Source organism: Citrus sinensis, chromosome 9 (assembly GCF_022201045.2).
Source record: "Citrus sinensis cultivar Valencia sweet orange chromosome 9, DVS_A1.0, whole genome shotgun sequence".
Classification (NCBI taxonomy): Eukaryota; Viridiplantae; Streptophyta; class Magnoliopsida; order Sapindales; family Rutaceae; genus Citrus; species Citrus sinensis.
Window position 1 is genome coordinate 26,679,122 of NC_068564.1, and position 14,913 is coordinate 26,694,034.

Consider the following 14,913-nt stretch of genomic DNA (forward strand, 5'->3'; position numbering starts at 1 on the left):
AAGGTTTTGATTGATATTGAGGCTGGACAGTTGCAGTTTAAATACTATAACTTTAAAGTGTTTAGTAAACACTAACTGTTATAACTTGAAAATTAAGTTTTGTTCTTATACTTGTATTATGAAAAACCTATAATATCTTTACTTTTTTTTGTCAAAATTATTATTTAGAAGTTGTATTTACTATAGATTATCAACTTATATTTCATAATTACATTTTTTTTTTCTACAGAGCTGAAAGTTATAGCATTTCAATATCAAATAGGACATCCATGCTAGTATAGGATGCATCAAAGTTTTGTAGTTGGCTGCTTGAAAGAATTTTTCTGGACAAATTGTTATCGGCTAAATTCTATACACTCGAAAACGTCAAATGCCTCGATTCATTTCTCCCATGATATAAGACGAATTGATTGTTTAAATCAAATGCTTAAGATGAATCCGAGAGGGATTCATCTTACCAATCAACTTTGACTGGTTAACTTTCTTTCAAAAATTCAGATTCCCGAATTTCATTAGAACTTAACGCTATTATATCTTTGTGGCTGAGTTTGATTATAGTGATGGGATTTTTTAAAATCTTGCAATCACTCCCCATGATCGCTGTTACTGCACAAAATTTAGCTGCTATCTCCATGTGAATAACGAGATTCCGAATCATCAAGCTAATTTTATCCCAACACAACTTACCGAGCTAATTGTATTCGCACGTAAAATGTTGTAGTTGCCATCTTTAATTTTTGCATTCCTCACAATTCTCAAACCTAAATATAATTTGAGAATACTTTTCTATCTTTGCCCTTTGTTGTAATCTCAAGCAACTGTATAATTTGATATGCAATCCAAAGTCCTTAGAAGCGATTTTAATTGGTTTTTTATTACTTGATAATTTGGGTTAGATTGAGGAGAATTTAATTTAATTTTTTTTTGGTGTGGTTCATCACCTACTTTTTTTTTTTATTATTCTAATACGAACAAGAAACCATGTAATGATTTCTTTAGGTTTTCATAATATCAAATCAAAAGAAGAAAAAATCATGTAAACGGCAATTGCGTGATAAATTTTGCTTAAAAATAATTAGAGAAATGGTAGGGTTATTTAAACCCACTAAAATACTTTCTGAACCCAATTGTTTATTAAATCCATTACTAAAGTTAAAATTTTTAAAATTTACTCTATAAACTCACCTAAATACCTAATATATCCCTCTTTAAACTAAAACCTCTTTATAACATAGTTTACAGGAAAAACAATGAGAGTTCTTTTCTATTTTCTTTTTTCCTGATCGAGTTAAATAATAAAAATGTATAATCGCAGCCTCTGTTTCTTCCTGCGCAGGTGCACTGCAATTTGGCTATTTTTTTATAACCGAAAAGTGCTTTTTTTTTTTTAATTCAAAAATTTAGAGTACACCACGAATTAAATTAATTTGCTATCACTTGGATCTCAAAATTTTAGGATGCTTCAAATTTTTGTTTGAAACAAATTGCATCATTCCAACGAGAGAATTGAAAAATATTAAAATTATAAGGAGATTATTTTTTATTTTTATTATTTTATGAATTGAATTCTAAAGAGATTTAATTCAAAAGAGAAGAAGAAATTTAATAAAATCCAGTATCAACCACTGTATACCCAAATTACAATTACTAGAACAACAAACAAAAGTTGGAAAGGCTCAACTTTGGATGAGGGATAAGCATACTTCGATTGTGCTTTGCGGTGGGTTCAAAGAGGGAATAAAAAGTAAAATAATTTTATATAATTATTTTTGTCTATAATAGTAATTTAGATTATGAGTAATTATGTAATAAAATTATTAATAAAAAAGTGAGTTTGAAAAGTAATTTGGTAGGTTCAAATAAAAAAAAAAGCGTGATAAATTTCGTTTCTTGTCATTACTAGAATGCCCTTGTGGATAACGAATATTAACAAAAGGTCTTTCTGAAACCATTTGTCATTATAAAATCGTTTAAAGCACCGGACAACTCACAGCTCAATCTCGATGATCCAGATTCAAGCCAAGGGCATCAAGTTTATGCTATTAACGGTTATCTGTGACTCTGTCACCAAAAGGTCACTCTCCTGCTGCTGCTGACTTTCTCCCCCCCCCACCTTCCCTTAAAAGGGAAAGAAAATCAACCATCTAATTCTCTTTTTCTCGGGGAAGCCGAAGGTTTGACATTCCCTCTTCTTGAAAGCCTAAACACACAGAACGCTTAAAAGTTAAAACCCACAAACTCATCACACAAACTCGTCTGTTGTTGAGACAATATTTTATTTGTGAGGTTTCAGCAATGGACGAATTAGAAGAAGACAATGGGTTTGAAGTGAGAGAGGAGCTCATGATTTCACCCAATGGTGGTCCAAAGCCTACACAGAGACTTGGCCATTTTCTCAAACCTTGCGTCAACTCCATTAAAGGCCAAGTTTTTGAGCTTCCTACTCACTGTCTTTCCTCCTTGCCCCCCATTTTTGAACCCAAAAGTTGGCCTTTAAATGTAAACTTTCACGGATGGAGGCCGCCGCAAAAGAAATGGAAAGCTTGGGTTGGAAGGATGGCTGCTCTGTATGAATCTATATGGAAGAAAGCCGGTATACATGAAGTAATCTTGAATTCGACGCATGAAATTTGGAGAAACTATGATTTGGTTCTTGGTCTTGCTGAGAAATGGTGTCCGGAGACCAAAAGTTTCATTTTTTCATTGGGTGAAGCCACCATTACATTAGAGGATACGATGATTGCAGGGTACTCTGTTTTGGGTTCCCCTGTTTTTAGCCCTCTTGAAACAGATGAGCTGATGGAAACACAGGAGAAATTGAATCAAGCTGTAAAGGAACTCAATAGAAGTACAGCTAAGAAGCCGTAACATGGTAAGTGGATGGCTAAATTCATGGATAGTGGAGCGAAATTGATCATGAAGCCTTTCTTTCCCTGTGGCTGTCGAGGTTTGATTTTCCAAACTTTAATTCTGTAATTAGCAGATCTGTTTTTCCAATTGCTGTAAAATTAGCTAGAGGGACTAGAATTGCACTCTCGCCAGCTGTTCTTTCTGGAATTTATATAGATTTGAGTTTTTTAAAAGAAAATATTGTTGCTTTAAGTTTGGTAGACAGTTGGGAAGATGAAAATAGGAAGTTAGAGATTACTATATGGTCACCGTTTCGGTTAGTTCAAATATGGGCTAGGGAGAGGTTTAAAGATTTGAGATCTGAGCCTAGTTTGATCATGAGAGGTGAGCCAAGATTTGCTCAGTGGCACAAATTAATGATGAAAGATGAGAATGTGAGGATGGTTCTAGTCTTCTTCTAGATTCATCCCTGGAGTGTTTTGACTGGCGTCCCTATGCGAAAACTCTAAACAACTTGAAGCTGCCTATGTTTTACGGAGAAAAGGAAATAAGGGTACTGGTTGATGGTGACTTGCCAGAGGAATTACAATCATGGGGTCAATGCTTGAGGGTTTCGGAGCTACTTGGGCTGGACTGTGTAGAGCAGTACCTACCGCAGAGAATCACAATGCAATTTGGGATGGACCAAGACCTTCCAGCTAGTGTTGCTCCAGCAAATAAGAGTCCTAAATCTGCATGGAGTTCTTTCTGTAAGCCTGTCACTTATGCCAAATTGTACATACCTTCCAGGCATTACGAGGCAGGTGTTACCACCCGATATCTGAAGTGGTGGAAGAAATCACTGTCACGTCTGCAAAGTGCAAGTGATGGTGCTTTGCCACAAAAAAAGAAATCCCTCGATGTCTAAGATAATACCAAAGGGATCAAAAGGAAAGAGAGAAAATAGTTTCCCTGGTTTTAAACAGATCCCTAAGAAAGCAAAGAGAATGAAGAAAAGTGATGCTGCTGCCTCTACTTGTTCTCATTTTGCATTGAAGAGCTTGGGAAGATCACCAAAGTCATTAAAAAGGAAGAACAGAAACAATGATAACAATAAAGATAATACCAAAGGGATCAAAAGGAAAGAGAGAAAATAGTTTCCCTGGTTTTAAACAGATCCCTAAGAAAGCAAAGAGAATGAAGAAAAGTGATGCTGCTGCCTCTACTTGTTCTCATTTTGCATTGAAGAGCTTGGGAAGATCACCAAAGTCATTAAAAAGGAAGAACAGAAACAATGATTTCTCTCCTGCCCTTGGTTGTCCTCCAAAGAAAGTTCAAAAGCTAGTTGAGCTTTCAAAACAAAAGAAAACTGAATCTGCCCCTGTTGAATTACCTTCAAATAGGCCATCATTGTGTCTAGAAGTGAAGAAAGATGCTAATGACTCTCCTGTTCCTCCTTGTTTTCCTCCCAAATCTAATCATGTGGTGACAACTGATTCCTCTGAAGAAGATAGTCTGACCATAGCAGAACTAATCAAGTCTAGGAAGAAGCATGATGGTTTGTGGGATGAACATGTTGGCAATGCTGAAAATCTGCCTGATCAATCTGAAGCTTATTCTTCAATTGCAGAGTGTGAAGTTGTTAAAGTTATTCCGCCTGAGACAAATTTGGTATTGGGCTCTGGTGTCCAAATTTTGTATGGTGGAATATTATATGGTTAAAATCTTTGGTTGCTTCATTAGCTGATGATACATACATACTTTTGCTTCTTCTGTTGCATGTTTTGCATCTTTTAATTGCTGGTTTGTTTCAGGGCAATTACCTGTAAATTATATGCATATACTGGAGTTATAATCAGCAGTCTATTTATCATTTGGGTGTAAATTCTTTTTGAGTGGGGCTGGATTTCCATTTCTACAGAATCTAAATTGTGAAGCTCCCCCGCAATCATATCTTGAATTTTCGCATCATACTAGAAAATTTCTGCAACAATGTTGGATGGCAGTTGTTTTAATTTTGATCTAGGGGCAGAAAACTTTAATACTAGACTTTAATGCCAAGTGTTTGATAGTGTCTATTTATTCTGTGAGTCTTTTAATTAATGTTTGATAGAACAAAGTAAAATAAAATTTTATAAATAATCCTAGTTAGATATCATACATATTTTGACAGTTTCAAATGTTTGAATGGGTGACTTCAAATATTGGAGTCAACAAATGACTCAATACAAATTCCTTCGCATTTATTGGCTGATCAAATTACATAAGAAGAAATTAAAAAAAAAAAAAGAAAAAAAAAGTTGTACGTAGGACGAATAAACAAAAGCTTCACAATGAAAACATCTACCAACATTTTCTCACAACCCAGAAAATTTTGTTGCCAAGTCTATCAAGGAAATGATAATACCTATACCTCCATTTTCTACTGACAAGTAAAGGACCCATCACCAACCAGAAGCCAACTACAAATCCCAATGCCAAGCTTACATAGAACCAATTCACTTCATCTTCATCACCATCATCATTTCCATCAATATCATCTTCACTTTCATTTTGTGGTGCGGGAGCAGCCACAAAACAGTTGTTAGGAAGTGGAGAACCACAGAGTCGATTTCCAGCAAAAGATGAGGGATCAAAACTTTGAAGCTGTGTGCTTAAAGGAATTTTCCCACTCAATTTGTTATTAGACAAGTTCAAATGACTCAAAAATGTCAAACTTGAAATACTCTGGGGGATTTCACCATAAAGTTGATTTGCAGAGAAATCAATAGACAATATTGATTCCAAAGCACCGATGCTCTTAGGAATTCTTCCGGTGAAAGAGTTGCAAGACAAATCCAATGACACCAATGCTCTGAGATTCATTATTTCTGAAGGAATCTCTCCTGAAAACTTATTTTTGGAGAGGTCTATAAGTCTTATCAACTTAAGAATTGTGTTATATTCAACTGCTTTTCCTTTCAGCACAAGTAATGCATCCTCAATATACTTTCCTGTGGAAACACTTGGATATTGTATATCAGTGCCTATTGAAAAATTGGCTGTCACCATGGAACTAATGTTACTGATGCATTTTGGTATGCTCCCAGAAAGATGGTTATCAGCAAGGTCTAAGACATGCAAAGAAGTTAGACCACAGAGTTGGTTTGGTAAAACACCACGAAACTTATTTGAACGAAGGTTGAGGATCATTAAGCTTGAAAATCTTATTCCAATCCATGTTGGAACATTTCCTACAAACTGATTTTCGCCAATGTCAAGCATTACCAGCTTTGTGCAATTCTGAAATGACACTGGTATTTGTCCGGAGAGAGAATTTTTCCGAAGGTTTAATGATTGAAGGGAACTTAACATTCCCAGAGAGATTGGAATATTACCGGTAAAATTATTGTTGGCTAAATTCAAGACCAACAAATCTTGCCAATTCATCCAACAATCAGGTATTTCCCCAGAAAAATGATTTTCACCTAGTTTGAGAATTCGCATTCCCTTCAATTGATTGATCCCATCACACAAGAAATGAGAAATGGATCCTGACAGGGAATTGCTTGAAAGGTCAAGAGCATACACACTGAATGAAACAAGAGGTAAGGGACCGGATAAATTGTTGAAACTCAAGTCAAGTGACTCAAGTTGACTCACATCAGTTAGATTTGGGATCTCCCCGTGGATATAATTGTGAGAGAGATTTAGATAATTAATCTGGGAGAGATTTTTCCAAACCCAAGTAGGAATTGTACCTACAATTCCTGTATTGGAAATATCTAGAAAAGTTAAATGCTTTTGTGAATGAAGCCATGGGGGAAATTGATTGCCTAACTCGCAAGATTGCAAACCCAACACTTCAAGTTGAAAAGGGGGAAACCAATCAAGACTGACATTGAAGGTTAATGAGTTACCAGACGCTTTGAAGTCCAGCAACCTCGTGAGATTAGAAAAATGAATTTGAGTAAGGGTTCCATTTAATCTGTTCAAGGAAAGATCTACAACTCTCAATGTTGAAAGTTCACCTAAAGACAATGGAACGTGCCCAGAAATGAAATTGTCACTTAGATCAAGAGTGTCTAGATTTCTAAATTGCCCAAGTTTATCAGTCAAAGGACCAAAAATGCGGCAATTTCGCAAAACCAAAATCTCAAGCCCATCAGAAACACATCCTGAGAAAATATCAAAGATTTCAGACATCTCCTGACTCAAGTTGACTCCTGACAAAGATATTGACTTCAAATTGCAAAGTCTTCCCAAAGATCTTGGAATTTTCCCTTCAAGCCTATTCTTTGAGAGATAAAGCCTATTGATAGAAGTAAGATTTCCCAATGCACCCGAAACCTTACCTTCCAAGCTATTGGAGTTAAGAGAAACTTGCTCAAGAAGGCTAAACCTATGGAACCATTTGGGAACGGAAGAATTAAAATGGTTGTTGGACAAATAAAGGTGTCTAAGGGAAGTCAAGTTCTGAACTCCATCAGGAATTTGACCGCCGAAACTGTTATTTCTAAGATCAAGAGAGACTAAATTATGAAGACCGAAAATCCAATTGGGTTCTAAAGAGCTTTGAAATTGGTTATTGGAGAGATCAAGTGTGGCAAGAGATGAAAAATTTGCAACGGACAGAGGAGGAAAGTAAGAGAGACGACAACCTGAGAGCCGCAGCAAGACTAAGGAAGGGAGTGTGTTCATAACAAGCAACCAGTCAGAAGCTCTGCTGAGGTCTACATTGCTTAAGTCAAGGTGCTCCAATGAAGAAAGACCGGATAGCCACCTTAAATTCTCAGCGTATAAACCCAAGTATTTCTGACTGAGGTCAAGATACTGTAGATTAGAGAGATTTGCAAGTTGGTGAGGAATCATTCCCAAAAATCCAGCACTTGAAAGATCAAGGTAGCTTAAATTCACCATGGAACCAAGAAATGGAGGAATCTGAATTCCTCCGAAGTCATTAAAGCTTAAGTCCAAGTAAACCAAATGCTTTAAATTAAGCAAAGAGGGACTTATCTTACCACCCAACATTGATATCTGGGAAGGATTATTTCTGAGTTGAAGCATACGGACATGGCCTGTGAAGTTGTCACAGACAACACCAGCCCATGTGCAGCAATCTTCTTCATCACCAATCCAACTGGCAAGCCGGTTCGAAGGATCTATGAGATCTTGCTTGAACCTTAAAAGTGCCTCTTTCTCACTCCCCATGCAAGCCACATAAGAGCTTCCATTGCAGAAGCTAATATTGATGGTTGCTATGGCAAGTAATAACTTGAGAAAAAGCAGGGCAGCAACTTCACTCATGGTTGAATGGTTTAATTTCATAATAATTAGAAAATCGATAGCAGTGAATCTCCTTTGGTTACCATACAATAGGCTGTTTATAATGACCACGATTTCCACGTATAAGTTGTAGGAAGTTTCTGCGAGTAATTAAAATGCAGGAAATTATACAGTATATTCAAAGAATTTTAATTGTAATGGGTCCAGAAGTAAAGGAATAGACTTTTAAGTCTATTCGAGAGTTTATTTTTTGGGTAAACCCTCAACGTCTCTTCTCATTCGGAAGTTCTGAAATTTCGTATATCATTTAATAATTGTTAAAAACAAAAAAAAATGTAAAGAATGCTAGTTAAGTTTTTGATTAGCGAGCTGGAGGTCCAAGAGCTCCATGGACAACAAGAACATTGATATTGAACATCAATCGGTTGATGTTATTACATGGGGTTAACAGGCCGGGTTGTTCTTATCAAATCCTTTCTTTAAGTTCTATTAATTCCAAATGATATTGTTTCTTAATTATGTAATTATCAACTATTACTAATCGTTCAATCTAAGTGTGGAATTTTTCTTTTTTTTCCGTACATTGATATTTGACAGTAAAAATTCTACTAATATTATCAGATCTCTACTGAAACTAACTTAAATCATAAATATTATGATATAACCTAGAGTTCTTCCTTCACTATCGGGAGTTGAGTCCGATGCTTCCTGGGACTTGGAGTCAATACTAACAAGAAACTATATATTTATTTATTTCTTTTTCGTGCAGGTCCCGCACTTTTTATCGTATTAGTTGAAGTTTTTGCTTTTGAGTGTGTATTTTTATAGACTCAAGTCAAGTCAAGGCTTAATTAATGTATAACAATTATTGAATTGTATACTTTTAGAGTAATTTCTGCATATGCAGTTAAGAAAGACTAAATGGAAAAATGCCAACCGGGAAACTCTACGTGAAGATCAAAGAAACCACAAGGAAAGTCATTACTCATGACTTATACATATAAAATAAATAAATTAATGGTTTCTTATCAGTCAGTTGCATGTAACGTGGACTGATATTATGGCTAAGCCATTTTAGTCCCCAACGACAAAATTTATGGCTTGTGGCTTGTTATCATCTCCTTTATCATAAGGTAAATCGTTTTTGGGGGCCAATATGCTTATAACTAAATCGTCCCGAGGATGTGAATAATGGTGATTGGAATTAGATGAAGAATTTGAAAAGAATTTCATCCTCCCAAATCAAGAAGATTATGAGCTAAAATTAAGACAATTATGACATACATATTGCCATATTTCTTCCTTAATTCTCTATTGATTGCAGCTGAGTTCTGTAATTTGGCCTCCTTCCTGACTACTCATTTTCTCATTTTCCCTATCTTTAACGGTTCTAATTCTTAACCTGTAGTCCCAAAAAAAAATATATGTTTTATTCTCTATAATTTTTTTTAATATACTGACTCTTTTGAACTTCTCCAAATTTAATTATATAAACTAATCCGCAAAGTTTATCACCAGTCAAACAAGACGCATCGGAGCTATGCAGTACAAAGACGATTTTTTTTTTTTTTCTAATTAAGTTGTTTTCTAGATAAATTTCATGTAGATGAGAGGGAATTGAATTGCCATAAGCATATTAATATTTTTAAACAAAAAGTGTTTTTATTCGAGCCAATGCTCTGCTACTCCCCTTCTTCTTCTTTTTTTTTTTTTTTTAAATTTTAATGTTACCCATCTCCGAACATACAATTGAAGTACGAGAAAAATTTTCCCAAAAATTAAGAAACAGGAACTATTACAACTCCAACAATATATTCCCACAACATTGTTGAGCATCTTTTATTGAGAAATAAGAGCAATTACACTCCAAAAATCAGCAATATAACTCCTAGTAACAAGCTGACATTAAGCCAGCTCAGTTCATGTTTTCCTCCTGATCCACGTTCGTATACAGGTGTTGAAACATTCCCCGCACACAATTTTCGAAGTGGAAGTCCACACAGATATTCGTTGCCGATATAAGAGTCTGAATCAAAGGTAGCAAATTGACCTTGGGCAGGAGGAACTTCCCCGCTCAAGTTGTTATACGATATGTTGAAGATTTCTAAAAACTCCAAATTTACCATATTCTTGGGGATTTCACCCTGGAGCCGGTTAGAAGAGAAATCAAGAGCCTCTACTGACTTCATAGCACCCATATTCACTGGAATTCTTCCACTGAAGAAGTTATGTGACAATTTCAATGTCTGTAGCCCTACAAGATTCGTCACTTGGGATGGAATCTCTCCTGAAAAATAATTGGCTGAAAGGTCTAAAACTTTAAGATAATATGGATAGCCTATAGGGTATTTGACCACTTTCTTTTTGTACACAATTAGTGCATCTTCAAAAAATTTGTCTACTTCAAGAACTTCCTTGGCCATACCTGCTAAGTTATTGATACATCTTGGAATAACACCGGTAAGATTGTTAGAAGAAAGGTCTAAAATTTGTAGAGAAGCTAAACCACAGAGTTCCGGCGGAAAAAAGCCATGAAACAGGTTTGCCCTAAGTGACAGAAGTATTATTCCTGATAATCTCTCTCCAATCCATGTTGGAATGTTTCCCACAAACTCATTTTCGCTAATGTCAAATAATCTTAACTCGGTACAGTTTTGAAGTGACACTGGTATTTTTCCAGAGAACCTGTTACCGCGAAGGTGCAGTATCTGAAGGGAGCTTAAAGTTCCCAGCGACGTTGGAAGGTTGCCGGTGAAATCATTTTCACCTAAATGGAGGAAGAACAAGAATGACCAATTCATCCAACAATCAGGTATTTCTCCGGACAAAGTATTGTTCCCCAGGTTGAGAACTTGCAATCTCATTGAGTTATTCATCTCATTGCATAAAAACCTGGAAAGGGTTCCTGACAAGAAATTGCTGGAGAGGTCAAGTGCAGTTAAACTGGAAGGTATGAGAGGCAAAGGACCGGACAGGCTATTGGAACTCAAATCAAGTGTTTCAAGCTGGGCAGCATCATTTAAATCTGGAATCTGTCCGAAGATTTGGTTATAAGAAAGATTCAAGTAATTTATTTGAGAGAGAGATTTTACTAGCCTATCAGGGATGGTATCTGAAATGCTTGAGTTGGACAAGTCTAGATAAATTAAATGATTTTGTGAAAGAAGCCACTGCGGAAACTGAGGCCCAATAAAACAAGAGCTCAATCCTATTGCTTGAAGTTGAAATGGAGGGGTCCAACTAGGACTGACGACTTTCAACACTAAGGAGTTCCCGGATGCATCAAAACCCACAAGTTTTGTGAGATTTGCAAAATGATTTTCGGAAAGAGTTCCATTCAAATTGTTTGTAGAAACATCTAGGTATCTTAGAGATGAAAGTTGCCCTAGAGATAATGGAATATGACCAGATATGTTGTTGAAACTTAAGTCCAGAGAATCCAAATTTTTAAAGTTCCCAATTTGATTAGTCAAAAGACCAAAAAGCGTATTGTTACTCAAATCCAATGACTCTAGTACATTTGAAGCACATGCTGAGAACATATCTAAGACTTGAGATATCTCCTGACTCAATTTGTTACCTGACAGGTTGACAGACCTTAAGTGACGAAGTCTTTTGAATGCTCTTGGAATTTTGCTTTCAAGTCTATTGAATGACAGATCAAGGCTTTTTATGGAGGTTAGGTTCCCTAGAGAACCTGGGATGGAACCTTGCAACTCATTGTAGCTGAGAGACAGGTACTCAAGATCAATGAACTTGTTGAACCAGTCAGGCACAGAGGAGCTGAAGTGGTTTCGAGATAAATCAAGATGTTGGAGAGAAGTGGAGTTTTGAATTGCATCAGGTACTGCACCTTGGAAATTATTAGTGCTCAGATCCAGAAAAACCAAATTAACAAGGCCAAGAACTTGATTAACAATCGAAGAGTCGGCGAATTGATTATCAGAAATATCAAGAGTAACAAGAGAAGAGAAATTGGCAAAAGAGAGTGGAGAAATGTGATGCAGTAGACAACCTGAGAAACGCAACGTTTCCAAAGAATGGAGTGAATTTGTGATCAGTGGTCCATCAGATGTCTTGCTAAGATCCACACCACTCAAATCAAGGTGCTTCAACAAAGAAAGATGAGATACCCAACCAAAATCCTCAACGTATAATCCACCCAAGTAATTAGGACGAAGGTCAAGAAATTGGAGATTGGAAAGATTACCAATTTGGTGTGGAATAATTCCAACAAATCCAGCTCTAGAAATGTTCAAGTACATTAAATTCTCCAAAGAACCAAGAAATCGAGGAATTTGGATCCCTTGAAAATCGTTGTAGCTCAAGTCCAAGTGAATCAAATGCTTTAAACCGAGCAAAGACGGGTTTATCTTACCAACAATTTTTGACCTCTCATAAGCTTCATATTCAGCAGGTGATCCGTCATCTCTGGAAGGATTTCTGAGGCGGAGCTCAAGGACATGGCCTGTGATGTTGTCACACACAACACCATACCATTTGCAACAATCTCCAACGCCAATATTATTCCAAGAGGCAAGCCGGTTCGAAGGATCTTCCAGATCTTGCTTGAAGCTCAGAAGTGCTTCCCTCTCACTCTCAATGCAACCTGCTGCAGCATATGAGCTTCCATTGCAGAAGTTTATGTTATTATTAATGGTTGATATCACCAGAAAATGGAGGAATAGAAGGGCAACACCGACACTCATGGTTGGTTTGTTTGATTTCTTGATAACATGAACAACAGATTGCTATTTTATTTATAGTAAATTAACATCTCATTTTCAGCTTGCAGGATGCGGGAAATTTCTTTCCCGATAACTTAATTCGTTTTCTGTTCTAGTTAAAGACAAGACTAAAGACATCAATATTTGTAGTCTTCGTTGACTTAATTTTATATTCCAACTTGAACACTCTGTTTCAACTTAATAGTAACTAAGATTGAACACCCTGTTTCTTTCTTTTCTTTTTTAATAATTCTTTTTCATAAAATATGAAATTCTGGAAATGAAATCCAAAGCTTTTGTAATTTCCTATACCTAGAAGTGGGACCAAAAGCAACTCATCTTTAACATCTTGAGACAAAGTAAGATCAAGGAAATTTCCTTGAGAAATTTGAGTGATGCAGATCTTTTTAGGTGGCTTGATAAATCAACACGAAACATTTAGACAGCCTTGATTAAAGTGAAAACTCCATTTCTGGTCAATAACCAATTGAATGGAAAAGTTTGTGAAATTCACTTTGCAAATCTCTCAAGTCTAAGTTTGTGAAATTTGTTAATTTTCATCAATAAATAATAATTAACTTAAATAAATGATTCATCATATGAAAAATGATTTTTAATAATTAAAAAAATTAAATATTTAGTCCATGAAATAATAATTGCTAATTTATCGTTTTACGTAGAACACTTTAAATTATCTCTGTAACTAAATTATTATCAATCAATAATACGACATGTCATCTATTTTCTTATCATAGAAACAACACTTCATACAAATCCTCAAAAATATATGACATGCCACCCATAGGAAGAACTTACAAAACGTGAGATCATACAATCTTAACCCATGTATGAGTTTTACAACGCGTCATCTATGTACTAAAACTATACACAACTTGTCGTGCAGAATTCGTAAATTGCACCAGATGTCAACTTTATGACAAGTTCAAAATGACAAGTCATACAGTTTTCTTTTAAGAGTAAGGTAGCGGTTGTTTTTTAACTTAATAATTTAAAGTGATTTGATTTAATTAATTAAGTTAATTAGAGGTGTTTGTTTTTAGAACTTAATGATACTTTTTTGATAATTTTGACTTAATAAAATAAACCAATTTTTTTGGCTTTTTACTTAATGGAGAAATCTTAATTAAATCAATTACTTGCTAATGTCAAAAATATCCCTACTTTATAATTTATTTTTCATGGCTATCCCAAAACTCACCCATAGACATTTACCCCAAATAAAAATATCCATGTTTTTTCTTTTTTATATTATATACGATAAAATTTGAAATTTATGGTATTTTATATATTAAAATTCTAAAATAATTATGTATTCACTTGAATATAGTTTTACTTATAAATGTTAAAATATTGTAGTATTTAATATATTATTTATTTGACATTCAAATTTAATAAGGATACAAATGTAAAAGTACATATTTTCAACTTTTTAAGTAAAAAAAAAAAACTTAATACTTATTTTTCGAGATTCAAACGAAAAAACAAACATATTATTCAGATTCAGATATTCAGATCTATTCATAATTTAGATTAATTCAGGTCTATTCAGATTTCAAACAAAAAAACAAACGCCACCTAAGTATTGTGTGGCTGTGGTGGTGGCCATGGCACGTCATCTTTGCAAGAACTGTGCTACTGTCGTCCCGGATGATCCTGAAGCTTGGTCATAATAATTTAGTTATAGAGACATTTTAAAACAGAACTTAGAACACGATCTGTATAGTAATGAATATCCCCAACAAGAACAGTGGAATGTTAAAAGTAATTTTTTTTTTTTTGGTTGTGTTAGACCAAAATATGAAAGGTCCAAACTCATGAAAAATATAGGCCCAATGAAATTATTTAATATAAAATAACTCAGGCATGTTCTCTATATGAACGACCAAGATACTAACAATTCTAACTAAAGTGTCTAAATGCAAGACACGACAAAAAAAACCAAAAGCGTGATTCAACAAAGAACGACCTAGGTCCATTCTTGACAAAGAACGACCTAGGTCCATTCCTCGCAAAGAACGACCTAGGTCCATTCCTCGCAAAGAACGACCTAGGTCCATTCCTCGCAACGAAC

General features: G+C 35.2%; 2 protein-coding genes across 4 annotated transcripts in view; one reads left to right on the forward strand and one right to left on the reverse strand.

The window, feature by feature from the left end:
* LOC102618124 (F-box/FBD/LRR-repeat protein At5g53840-like) overlaps positions 1-14,913 on the reverse strand; it is a 66,580-nt gene that overhangs the window by 13,300 nt on the left and 38,367 nt on the right. The window lies entirely within an intron of this gene.
* On the forward strand, positions 2,296-4,714 carry LOC107176684 (uncharacterized). Its single transcript, XM_052433273.1, has one exon. The coding sequence runs from the start codon at positions 2,296-2,298 to the stop codon at positions 2,866-2,868; it is 573 nt and encodes a 190-aa protein (XP_052289233.1). The 3' UTR covers positions 2,869-4,714.